The sequence below is a fragment of the Pavona decussata genome, unplaced genomic scaffold, assembly GCF_977016875.1.
Source record: "Pavona decussata unplaced genomic scaffold, jaPavDecu1.1 SCAFFOLD_98, whole genome shotgun sequence".
NCBI classification, from domain to species: domain Eukaryota; kingdom Metazoa; phylum Cnidaria; class Anthozoa; order Scleractinia; family Agariciidae; genus Pavona; species Pavona decussata.
Window position 1 is genome coordinate 3,680,591 of NW_028145514.1, and position 12,869 is coordinate 3,693,459.

At 41.5% G+C, this 12,869-nt stretch overlaps 1 protein-coding gene and 1 long non-coding RNA gene across 2 annotated transcripts in view; both read left to right on the forward strand.

Annotated features, from left to right (window-relative positions):
* Positions 1–12,418, forward strand: part of LOC146472734 (PAN2-PAN3 deadenylation complex catalytic subunit PAN2-like) — a 34,579-nt gene extending 22,161 nt beyond the window's left edge. The window contains exons 25-32 of the mRNA XM_085119451.1: positions 5,251–5,310; positions 6,820–6,910; positions 7,656–7,810; positions 8,574–8,659; positions 9,660–9,717; positions 10,526–10,705; positions 10,840–10,933; positions 11,418–12,418. Of these exons, the coding sequence (XP_084975577.1) occupies positions 5,251–5,310; positions 6,820–6,910; positions 7,656–7,810; positions 8,574–8,659; positions 9,660–9,717; positions 10,526–10,705; positions 10,840–10,933; positions 11,418–11,593 (900 nt within the window). The 3' untranslated portion in view covers positions 11,594–12,418. The remainder of the gene's footprint in view (positions 1–5,250; positions 5,311–6,819; positions 6,911–7,655; positions 7,811–8,573; positions 8,660–9,659; positions 9,718–10,525; positions 10,706–10,839; positions 10,934–11,417) is intronic.
* The window catches only part of LOC146472730 (uncharacterized), a 96,228-nt gene extending 83,489 nt beyond the window's left edge, over positions 1–12,739 (forward strand). The window contains exon 2 of the long non-coding RNA XR_014866570.1: positions 12,582–12,739. This is a non-coding gene — a long non-coding RNA (uncharacterized LOC146472730). The remainder of the gene's footprint in view (positions 1–12,581) is intronic.
* The last annotated feature ends 130 nt before the right edge of the window (positions 12,740–12,869 follow it).

Consider the following 12,869-nt stretch of genomic DNA (forward strand, 5'->3'; position numbering starts at 1 on the left):
TGAACAGATATTTTCCAACTGAGGAGCTGTACGCTTTGCACGCAATGAAAACATAGTTTTCTGGGAAAATGTTGCGTGTTTTGAATGGTGGGTCTAGAAGTAGCCAGGTTAACAACAGAAGCAACAGAAAAACATGCAATGTTACCACGATAGCTCCCTGCTTTTTCTTGGAAAGGCCGTTTATTGGAAGACAGTGAAATACTGGGACTCGGAAAGCCGTGCAGATGCGCCAAATTTTGACCAGTAGAGTTGCTAGGCACAAGTTGTAAGTTACGTAACGCCATGGGAAGATCATTTTGCAGATTGTATTTGTAGGCTCCAAAAAATTGATAAACACGAGAGATAAGAGCAAGAGAATGCCCGTTAACAGAGCAAGGCTCACTGCCCTGTTTGATGCTCTGATAATGGGGGTGTTCCAACGTTTGATGATTATAACGAAACAATACAGCGACACAATTACACCGCAGACACCAAAGATAAGGATAACTATTCCTCCAGCACTGGAATAGTTCAAATTTTTGAAAGGCAAGTCTACACACTTTGTCCGAGCTCCATTGGAATGCTTCCCCATAGGACATTTCATGCAGCTTTCAGACCCAGGAGTCGGGTTGACTGTTCCCAGTAGGCACGGAACACACTGCCAACAACAAGGTGAGGTTAAGGATTTTCTAGTTCCTGCTGAGCATTGTTCCACGCAGTCAGACTTTGGAAGGGTGCTAAAAGCAGAGTTCCATCGAATTTCTTTGAAAATTTGCAAATGCTTGCCATCGTTTCTGTCGTCATGTTCCCATTTGCCGACGATAATTTGTTCCAGTCGCTCAGTACCGGCCACATGAACGTGTCTCAAATTCACAATGTCATAGAACGCTGATTGCCTGTCGCCAAAATCATTAAACGACTCGTTTCCAGTCAGGCCAACAAAACGTAGCCGCTGAAAACGTTCTTGGAGGTCCTTCGGGTCAAAATCTTGCGGACAGTTTCTGCCATTCGCATCTTTGTTACGAGCGATGATGTCTATTTTCAACGCATGCGCGACGGCATACACAGCGTCGATGACGTATGGAAGATATGATGCGTACATACGATGGGCCAGATTTTGGGAACAGAATTCGTTCTGGCTATTTACAGCGTTACCTTTCTCATGTAAAGAACAGTTTTGTCTCAGCGCGCTAACCTCACCCAACCATTTCGAACGACCCTGCTGTTGTGCCCGGTCAGTGAAAGAAGTCTGCAAATATTCTTGAAAGCCCCCATCGTTAGAGCTATGGAATTGGAATCCTATGGATCCGTCAAGAACAGAAAACGCTGAAGCGGATGAAAAGCTTGTAACCCAAACGCGCCCAGTGAGATTTTGCCGTTGTACCTCCCGGTAAAATATTTCTTCAAAGCTTCCGAATAACCACGTGGCTATAACTCTGACGTTCTCGCGCTTTCGTAATCTTTTGACAATCTTCCTAGCGCTCTTATACGGCTCTTCAAGGTCTACGAATTCCGTCAAAGCAACGCATAAATGGCTTTTTCGGTTGGTGGCTTCTTTGGCGAGAGACCACACTCCATTTCGCCCGTACGAATCAGCGAGCCCCACTGCACCCACGTACGTCCAATTGAAATACTCCATAGTGTCGGCCATGGCCTTTGCTAGAAACGTATCTGAAGGTATGGTGCGAAAAAAGTTTTTGTAGGAAATTGAACCGAGTTCTGGGCTCGATGTTGTCCCACTTATAGCTGAAATATTGAACATTTGAAGACCCCCAGCGATGACCAATGCCACTCGCGATTCGAATGGACCAATTATGGCCAGGATCGACTTCTTTCTTCCTGTTCTTCTTGTCTCGTTCATGCAGCATTTGTCTTTAACAAGATCGTAAGTGATCTGCGTTGCTCTGGTAACACTCTCGCAGTAGTCTCGTATATCGTAACCAATGGTGATGTTGGGAAGCAGACTTGAATCGTTGTTTATCTTTTCAATGGCGAAGATCATTGCCACTGCAGCTCCTAGTCCTTTTGTGTAGAGTGCACCGCACTGACCCTCCGAAGATCCTTGCTGATGAATACTAAAAAGTCCACCCAAGATGATGTCTCCGTCCCTGTACTCCCCTTGTACAACAAAACAGCCGTACAGCAGGTGAAGAACTTGAAAAAGCAGATGGTAACATGAAGGTTTGATGCGGTTCATCTTATTGGAAATTTGCTCTCCGTGTCACCTTATCGATTAAGTCGGCTGGAAAGCCTACCTTACCACTCCATTCTACCCGGTGGGTCTTCCTTAGTTTGCAAGTGGAATTAATTGTTGGTATCTTGGGGCTGCAGTCGTCAATTTATCAACTGTGTTTTAAAAGATTCTCTAAACGATGGTCAAAAAGAATAACGAGTCCGTCGCCGAAAGGTAATCCACGTAGGAAAGTAAGTTCAGTGGGCTGAGGGCTAAGGATTGGTGTTTTAACAGGGACGACTGGATTTCTCGGCCGTTTGCAAATTGCTGGTGTAGTCGTTGCTAATTTTTCTGGCTCCTTCCTTGGCGCTGTGTAAAGCGTGGCTATTTGCCAACTGTGGTTTCCTTCTTCAATCGACGGTCGAAATTAAATTTAGGCGGATCTCGGAAGCGATGTCAGGCCAGCACAAGCTTACTATGGTTATCAACTTAGGAAGCGTATCGATGATCTGGAAATTTTGAACTGAAGAAGTTGATTATAGGACACCCGTGTCGACGAAAAGCGCGGATTTACCCACGATTACCTTGTGTTCTGTAAGCGTAGTCTGGCAGACAGCCAATTAAACTCTTTCATTAGTTTGAGGAAGCCTGGTTGGCTGGATTCCTGCTGAAAACAAATACACGCATTGCAAACAACTTACTAAGGACTTCAACAAGTCAGAAAAACAATAGAGAAACAGACTAATTTTATTAACAGTAGACCAACAGACATTTGGTTAACAAATGTCAGATGAAAGTAAATATACGAAAAAATATGTATTTGAACTCCGGATGAAAAGTTTAAATACATTGATGGCATCTATGAATTTAAATGATTCATTTGCAATTGTACATGGAATATTTCTTATATTTACTGTCACATATTCATCTTTCAGAAGTTGATTTCAAAGACAAAAAAAAACCAGCTCCTAGTTCGCTTGATAGCTCAGTTGGTAGAGCTCTATACCGGTATCGCAGAGGTCTTGGGTTTTAATTCTGTTCAAGCCTGAATTTTTTTTCAGGCTTTCTTTTCGCAACTGCTTAGTTGCGTTCATAACTTCGATGGTCATTCACATATTCATAATCAGTTTATAGCTGGTTTTGCAGTACAAATGGGAAGAACTTCAAAAAATTATTGCAATCTATTAATTTTCATCCTGGCCAGCTGCAGCTAAAGATGATTTAGGCAAGTTTCTTTCCATACGATGAGTAACTTTTTCATAAAAATGGACCATTATTCAAACGTTACCATTGATGCAAATAGATTTCAAAGTGACACTAAAAACAGGTGACCTGCCCCTTTAACTGACAGCCGTCAGGTGCGTGAGATGGAAAATACACAGAATTGTTAGGATAGGGTTACGCTGTGTTACCAGTTTGGAAAAAGGACACCTGTTAAATTGCTACTACCACGAACATTTTTTGTTTTTCTCATCGGCTTTTTTCAACGTCAATTCAGTCACTATGCCCATAATAATACTACGCATTTGTGGAAGCCAGTTAAGTCGGGAAATGGCCAGCCAAAAACCGCTAAAAATCTGTCCGCCATTACTCGGTTCGCAATAAAGAAGACTGATTATTTTATTAAGCGGTCTTCACGCAAGAGTTGGCTCGTGACGTCATATGCGCGTCAGTTCATGGAGTTTGACAGAGCGAGTAAATCAATCAAGAAGTGAATTTAAGATGTCGTTGCCGTCTTCTTCTTCTTCTTCCAGTTCTTCTGGAAGCGAAACAGAGGAAAACTAGCCAAATCGGTTTTTGACCCAACCCTTTCCTCGCTCCCGGCCATTTGCGAATCGAGTAATAGCGGACAGCGAAAACCGAAAAAACTATGTTTAAATAATCAGACTTCTGGTGTGAAGTTTGAGATAAAAATAGGCATGGCACCTATTTAGTACGTCTATTTTCTTAAATTTTCGTCGTAGTAGCACTTTAGAGGAAAAACTTGACATGTGCTGTCGTTCACACGAGAATTTCAAATGTGTCAAATGAAAACTTGTCCAGAGAAATTTGCCGTTTTACGTGCAAAGAGCCCTGTTCTCTAATCACTCTGCAGTGAAACGAGAACAAATCATTTTCACACCAACAATCATTTTCAAACGCAGACAAGAATCAGGAATAGGCATCTCGTTTATTGATGGTCAGATTATCACCCACTTAAAAATGGAATGAAATTATTATTATGATTTAGTTATTTATTTATTTATTATTTTTTTATTTATTTATTTATTTTGTGCCAAAAGTGAGGACTTCTGTCCTTATAATTCTCCCGGCTTGCTAGCCCTGTGAAGGAAATCGAGAGGTCTTGGGTTCAAATCCCGCCGACGTCGAAGATTTTTCTTTTACCTCGGCAAACCAAATTTCCCTCACAGGGCTAGCACGCCTGGGAACTATATATAAGGACAAAAGTCCTCATTTTGCACTAAAAAAAGAAAAAAAAAGTCATTCCATTTTTATGGGTTCTCCGCCGCTGACATACTTTGTTTTACTTGAATATTACCCACTTAGTCTTACCTAATCACAAATACTCATGCACACCTCCAAATTATTCATTCCATAACTTGGGAAAATACATTTACACTCCGCTCGAAACAAATCCCGCGAAAATTTATCTCCGGTCTAAATATTTTCTTGGCTCATGTCATGTTTTTTCCTTAGACGAAGGGCAGGGATGGCGCAGTGGTAAGAGCACTCGCCTCCCACCAGTGTGGCCCGGGTTCGGTTCCCGGCGTTGACGCCATATATTTGAGTTTGTTGTCGGTTCTCGTCCCTGCCCCGATGGTCTTTCTTCGGTTTTCCTCCCTCCACAAAAACCAACACATCCAGTCGTCCTTGCCTCGCGGCCGAAAATAACGTCACTGATTGGGAAGCTCGGTCCCAAGCCTCACACAGGCAGCTCGGTTTGTTCAATAAGCGCCATTAGGTCTGGGAACCGAACGAGGCTGCTTCCTTGGAATTTAGTCAACATAAATCCAGGTGACTTCAGGTTGCCGGCATTCGGGTGGAGATGGGTTGATTACCAATACAGTCTAATTATCGCCCTTGGTTTTCTTTTTCAGGGAGTTACATGTAGCCAATGGTACCTTTTTAATGATTTCGCCATCACTCCTGTACCGCCGGTAAGATAAGTAGTGGGTTGATTAAAGCATCTTAAGATAAGTGGAAATTTTCTGCAAGCAATCTCTGCATTTTCATGGATTTTCTTCTGCGCTGTAATGAATCACTTGGTTGAAGGCGGTTTACTGAGGACGTGGAACACAAACAGAAGGCGAACGATCCTTCGCAATTGCCGACTTTCATATCGTGCGGGACTGGGTACGAGTCTGTGTATTATGGGATATGAGACAAAACACTCCCACAGCCAGAAAGAGCACACCGAGCTTTACAAAATCCTCAAGTTTGGTGAGATTTGGGCCAATATTGAACGAGATACAGCCATTCAAAAACTTTAAAAAATTTACTAAGAAATGTATGGATAGCCGGACTTGTTCGGCGTCCGTATGTACTTCATAGTAAAAATTGGAGATTTTGAATGGCTGTATCTCGTCTAATATTGGCTTGATTAACACCAAACTTGAGGATGTTGTAAAGTTCAGTGTCCTCTTTCTGGCTATGTGGGTGTTGCGTCCCATATCCCATAATACACAGTTTCATACCCAGTCCCCACGATATGAAAGTCGGCAATGTAGACGTCGACAGCAGAAAACTCCCACCCTCCCACTTATCTTAAGATCCTTTATTTCACCGGGCCAAGGTCCTGCCCACATCGATTGCTTGGCTAAATACCCATTATTTTCTTTTTTGTTCGATTCCTTTCGTCCATTCTAATACGTTTTCGTCTGATAACACATTTTTCGCCTCCTGTTTGATCCATGTCTTCGCTTATTGTCATCATAAGACAATCTAAAACACTGATCGTTTTCGTCTATAACGGAGACTTGTGGGTCAGCCTTTCAATTGTCTCTGTCTTTTACCCGCTGCGCTCTCTTCCGTCTCCGCTTTCAACCAATCGCAGGTGTGCGTAGCAGCCTATGTATCAAGAAAGTATTGGACAAAATGAACCCGTATCACCACGTCTTTCTTTCCCCTGCTCCCCCCCCTCCCTCCGCGCTCTTGTTTGCTCATCTTGTCTCTTCCCCTGTTTAGTGAATCAAAGATGATGACTCAAACACTCGAAGAATTCAGTGTTCGCTTGCCAAAAAAAAAAAAAAGAAAAAAATTCTGTCCAAGGGATACGTGAACGGAAAGCGCCTGAAGCGGAGGTTGAAATTGACCGCAATTGACCGCATTCCGGAATAAGAATAAGCGGAATAGCTGTTAGATTTCTCTTTCTAGGTAAATTTGGGAAGACGTTACAAACTTTGTTGAAATACGATAATTTAAAAGCCATTTTGTACTCCGGTAACTCCAAAAACCTCTCATGAGGGATTTCTTGTAGTCATTGTATGTATACCTATTCCGGAATGGGGTCAATCGAACGCACCCTTAGTTTTTGCTTTTTTATCTTTCTTTTGGAGATGGTACAGCGCTTAGTGGTAGGCATTACAAAATATACATATGCTCTTGTTGTTGTGTTCCTCTGTTAAAGTTAATAGTGACTCATTCTGTTCTTATTCATTTCTCAATAGAACGACGCGGTTCATTTCTCGCTGGACTGGAAAATGCCATGCGCCGTTGTTTTTACGCGGAGAGATATTAATAGTCGCCATGAAACCACGAGTAAGTAGAACGTTGTCCAAACTACTATCGATGTAACCATAGTGGTACCAAAAACCTTTTAGTTTGGAACAGATACAATCGCACATGCCCTAAGCAACCTGAATAGCTGGTGCGCTATCGTAGTGTTTTTTTTTTTTTTATTGGAACTAAAGTAAACGAACATCCAATAGTTTGTTTATCTGTAAACACATGCATGCATTTTAGAATGTTGTTGGTATGACTCGGGTGTGTGCCACCTACCGTATTTATTCGATTAACCACCCACTCTGAAAGCCCAAAAAGTAACTAAGCGCCCACCCTGAAAGACCAAGAACATAATTAGCGCCTACCCCCACCCCCTCCCAACAAAAAACATTTCTGTACTAGCCCAGCGTGAAGAAAGATGAGTGTCACTTGTGTTCCAAAATTGGTTTTAGATACGGTAGTCAATGAACTTTTATAATTTTTATGGCTTGTTTATGTTAGCTTTTGTACTTTGTTTTGTCTTGTTGAAGCGAAACAAACTTGTTATCCCTTGTTTTCTTATTCTCTAAAAATGTCGCCCACCTCGAATAACTGCCCACTTTCATGGACCCAAAATTAAATAAGCGCCTAGGGCGGTTAATCGAATAAATACGGTATGTCCTAAGTCCCCCCCCCCCCCCCCCCCTCAAAGAAACTTTGAATAAGGTCAGGACATATGACCGAGATATTTTTTAAAGCAAAATTGATACCCATGCATGAAATTTTTCTTCTTCTACAACAGTTAGTCAGAGAATCGATGACAGCGTACTTTACCAAGATGTTTCCCTGGTCCGGAGAGGGAGTGTGTCTCGGGAGTTTACCCCCTTGGGACCTGATGAACTACCGGGCGAAGGAGATCTCGTTGGACTGGATGCCGAGTTTGTTACTCTGAATCAGGTGCGAGGCGATTCTTCGGGGCAGTATTCTGTGAGTTATTTACCCCTTGGGGAATCCCTCTTTTCCCTGGGGTTCCTCTGTTGCCGACTTGTTTTAACATCTTAAATTTCGTCGTAGTAGCTTCGTTTTCCACACTGCTGGCTTTTTAAAGATACTTGATAGCGCCGTAACTGTCATAGAAATGCATTTATCACCTAACAGGTTCCCAGAAGGTTACGACTTCGAAGGTTTTAGCTTTTCCCTCGTACCCGGGACCCTCAAAATCACAAAAGAATATAGAAATACAACTCGCTCGCGCAAAGAAACATGGGAAGGTTTAACCTTAGTACAAAGGACCACTAAGTCCACCCTCGCGTTAATTTCTTTTATAAATAATTTTGAAATTTACCTTCATTCTTGGGCAAATTTCATTTAGTTCAACAAACTCCACACTCCTTTAGATTGTTTTCACGGCGGCCATGTTGGAGATATAGAACAAAAATATTTGCATAAAAATACTCCCAAAGGAAAATCATTCCATTGCTTCGCTCCTGCAATATGGCTGCCGCGAAAGCACTTTAATTTGTTTTTAATCGCATATATTTCAAACACCTTGATGAACACTGGCGTTAATTTTCTCTAATAAGGTAGTCTCCTTTAATCGATGAGTGAGTTAAAAACCTTTTGCTTCACTTGTTGGATTTATTGATCTACCGAGTAATCTACAAACAGACAAAGGAACTGGACATTCAATCATCTTGTTTTGTGTTTGTGTATTTTTTAGGAGGAAGCCGAAATTAGGAGCGATGGTACTCGGTCTACAATAAAACCGAGTCAGATGAGCGTAGCTCGTGTCACTGTTGTGCGAGGGTAAGATAGTAAACAATTTGCACCGCCATTATAAGCTATTATAGCCCCTTGTTGCCCACTCGAACTAATGCCCCATTCACACCAAGGCTTAAACACGTTTAAAAGCTGTTTAGTTAAATTGTTTCCTTCATAAAAGTTGCCTTGGGTTTTTTGTCGACTACAGATTTAACACAAATGAAAACATAAGTTAAGCTTACTTGAATCCTATGTCAAAGCCGATGGTTCAACTTTCTGTTACCAGTTTTCATTTTGTTAAACCTGGTTTAATTAAACGTGTTTTGTTGGTGTGAATGGGGCTTAAGGGATGGTTGACAAGATTTTGTTCAGAGGGTCACGTGGCAGATAGGTTAAGTAGGTACACTTTTCCGAAGGGGAAGTGGGAGGGTAAAAATAGGACATAACTGCGATCACTAAAAGAGGGCGAAAAGTTTGATAAGACTGCTTATATATAGTCAATTCTCTTTATTGCGGACACCCTTGGGACCGCAAGTTAGTGTCCTTAATAGCAAGAGTCCGTAATAGCGGGAATTTATTTCAGTCAAACGGACACCCTTGGGACCGCAAGTTAGTGTCCTTAATAGCAAGAGTCCGTAATAGCGGGAATTTATTTCAGTCAAACCTCTGTAGTTTATTTTTGCCGGGAATTTAGTTGCTGTTCGAATTTATCGGGGTGTCCGTGATAGCGAGGTTTCCGCAAGGCGAGAGTTGACTGTATAAAAACACTCCCCCTGAAGAATGGTGAGTCATTATGCTCCATTCATGGGAGCGCTGGGGGCATGCAAGGATTTGAGCGCCTAGTTTCGTGGTTGTTTTAGCAGTGAAAACTGTAATCTAGAGAATAAGGAAGTCTCGGTTGTGGAGCTGGAAGGAAAAGATGGGCGGCTCACGTCCTCCATTTTCCCGTCTCACTACCTCGCGCTTTTACACCAGACCCAGGAACCTTCCGTCTTGTTTCCCGGCTTTAGAGTTAAGCTGATGAACTTTTTGTCTCTTTTTGTAGCGATGGACCATTAGCTGGTGTACCATTTATAGATGACTATATTTCAACAACAGAACAGGTGAGTGGGCTCCTGTGAAAAGGAAAGGCCGCGAATGAAGTGTTATGTTAACCAATTCCAAAACATGAGTTTTGAACATTTCATAAGGTCATTTTATCTATAAGAGTAAAGACTGTAGAAAACTGCCGTCGATTTGTTAATTATTCGTGGGTGTGACTCCAAGTTATTTTTATCCTTAGCTCGATTAAAGTTCCAACCGTCCATTGCAGGTACATAAGGTTGTTTTGCAGTAACTGTCAAAATCCCCACGCGCTGATTGGCTCGCAGATACTGTCTATAAGAGTATAATAAGCTGAATTCTAACCGCATTTTGATTGGTTCTTACTTATGATCTATTGGAGGACAGACGCATACATGACATCACCATTAACAACTTTTGCTTCTTTATTATATAAAACAAATAGACTATGTTGCCGTGCGTCTGTTCAGCAATAGATCACAGAAGACGTCAAAATGTGGTAAGAACATCAGTGACACACTCGGCTGCGCCTCGTGTGCCACTTTTTTGTTCTTACCATATTTTGACGTCTTCTGTGATCTATTACTGAACAGACGCACGGCAACATGGTATTTATTTGTTAAACAGACAAAAATGACATCAGAAGTAACGCGCGCTCTTTCGTAATCAGTGGAAAATGATACCAATTCCGCTCATACTTTTTCCATGTTGTGGACGGCAGTTTTCTATAAAATGACGCCATAAAATGTTCAAAACTTTGCTGTAAAACCACTCGTTTTACTGCCAACATTTCAAGACTGTTCAATATCTTCCCACTATGTGTTTTCATAGAGTCATTTCTTTTTCCAGGTTGTTGACTACCTTACGAAGTTTTCTGGTATAAAACCAGGTGATTTAGACGCCACAATGTCCTCCAAGCATCTCACCACGTTAAAAACAACTTATCGCAAACTTCGAGCCTTGGTCGCCCGGAAAGTGAAGTTCGTTGGCCATGGGTTGAAAAAGGATTTCAGAGTAATAAATATCCTGGTATGTTAGATTGACCCTTAAAGCTCACGCGCTTCCAATTCCTTTACGAAGCCTGTATTCCACAAGAAAATGTTACTTTCGATAACAATGGTTAAACGCGACATTGATTTACGTTTTTTCATGTGTTTTTCTAGGTACCAAGGGAACAGGTGTTTGACACGGTAGAATTATTTCATCTTGTCCGTCAGCGGTACATCTCACTTCGATTCCTTGCGTGGTATTTCTTAGGTAAAGCTTCTCTTTAAATGCTTAGTGGTCCCCTCTTGCCCTGGTAGATTGGTCGATTAATGACTGATAAAGTATTGTGAGGTTTACAAAACTATTCAATGTCTGCCTTTCCTACAGACTGACTTGGTGGATGAATTATTGACTGGCTGGCGAAAACACTGAGTGACTCACTAGCTGGCTGGCTGGCTGGCTGGCTAACTGACTGACTGACAGACTGACTGACTGACTGACTGACTGACTGACTGACTAACTGACTGGAGGGAGGGAGGGAGGGAGGGAGGGAGGGAGGGGATGAGGGATGGATGGATGGATGGACGACTGACTGATTGATTGATTGATTGATTGATTGATTGATTGATTGATTGATTCATTCATTCATTCATTTATGGATTGATTGATTGATTGGTTGGTTGGTTGATTAGGCGATTGGTTGATTGGTTGATTATTAATTCTTTGAATTACTAACATTTTTTCATTATTGTAGGCTTAACAATCCAGTCCGAAACCCACGACAGCACGGAAGACGCTAACACAGCTTTACAACTGTACAGAAAATATGAAGAGTTAACGGCCAAGGGAGAATTTAAAAGAGTTTTAAGGCAGCTTTATGAGGATGGCAGGAAATCTGGATGGAAAGTTGGGGAGACCACTACCGAGTGAACAATCTTTGAAAACACCATGGGACTGCAACCACTTTGAAGGGTGAAAACAGGGGCACCATTCGGTTCATTTCGACGGATATTTGTTGGGAAGGCCTTCATTGTCTCAGAAATTCGGGTTTAGTCGTAGAGGAAATCTGTAACTTTCTTCGGCAAAATGTCAGCTGAAAATTTCGGAACACTGGAAAACTATTTCCTTTCGTTTTCGAAGGGGCAACTATGTCGTTCAAAATGCGATAAAAAGGTCAGCTAGCATTTTCGTAAAGGCGTTAACAGGTAGTTAATTCTGGGAATAAAATTCCGTTTTCTAAGATTTAGCTCAAGCATCCGAACAGATGCATCAGTATAAGCTTAAACAAATGTATCTTTAAAAGGTCACCAACGATTTGGGAACACGCGAGACATCATTTTAAGTATTATGTTTAATTGTTCTCGTTGAGTGCCACAGGTGAAAACAACCCCGAAAGAGCAAAAATGTTACAGAGACTTTGATTCATGGGGGTGGAGGGGGACGGGGGGAGGGTGTCAAGTACGGTGTATGGTCGATTACGAAAAGGAGAGAGAGACCTTCATGCCAGAAATTGTTTTTATGTCAAGAAAACTTTGCCATGACTGTACGTTCCTCATTATCAAGACATATTCTTTTATTCTTAGAATAATACAATCAGGTACCTCATGATTGTGATAGGACCAACATACTAAAGCCATATCATGTCTACGTTACATGGAGCGTTAACCCCGTTATATTACTGTACAAATGTTGATAATAAACAATCGCCAGTTACACTTTGAAAAATATTATTTATTAAACGAAACTACAAAACAATGGTTTTGTGTTCTCACTGATTCGTTTGCTTGATGGTTCGTAAAGGAATGTTAAAAGTATAAGAACAAAGGAGATGGAAATACACTCGTAGTAGAGTCTAGTAGAGTAGACTAATTTGCATACAACTCGTCGCGGGATTTTTGCTTTTCCTCCATTGCAAAAGCTTTCAAAAATATCGCAACAAACAGGTTCTGTAATTACTAAAGAACGTTTGTAAAAAAAACATTCAGCTAACTTTCCTAAGGTCAGTAAGGTGAACGCGATTCAAACATGAAAACAGCTTTCTGAACTTTCCGACGGTATCTGAAAAAGTAGGGCCAACGATTTCAAAGTGCTTCTCATCAACACGCGCATGCGCCTGGGGTAACTTAGTCCCTTTAAAGAACACAGGAAAGGGAAAAGTAAACGGAAATGATCAAAAGAATATAGTTGTACAAAAAACGTACTCGTT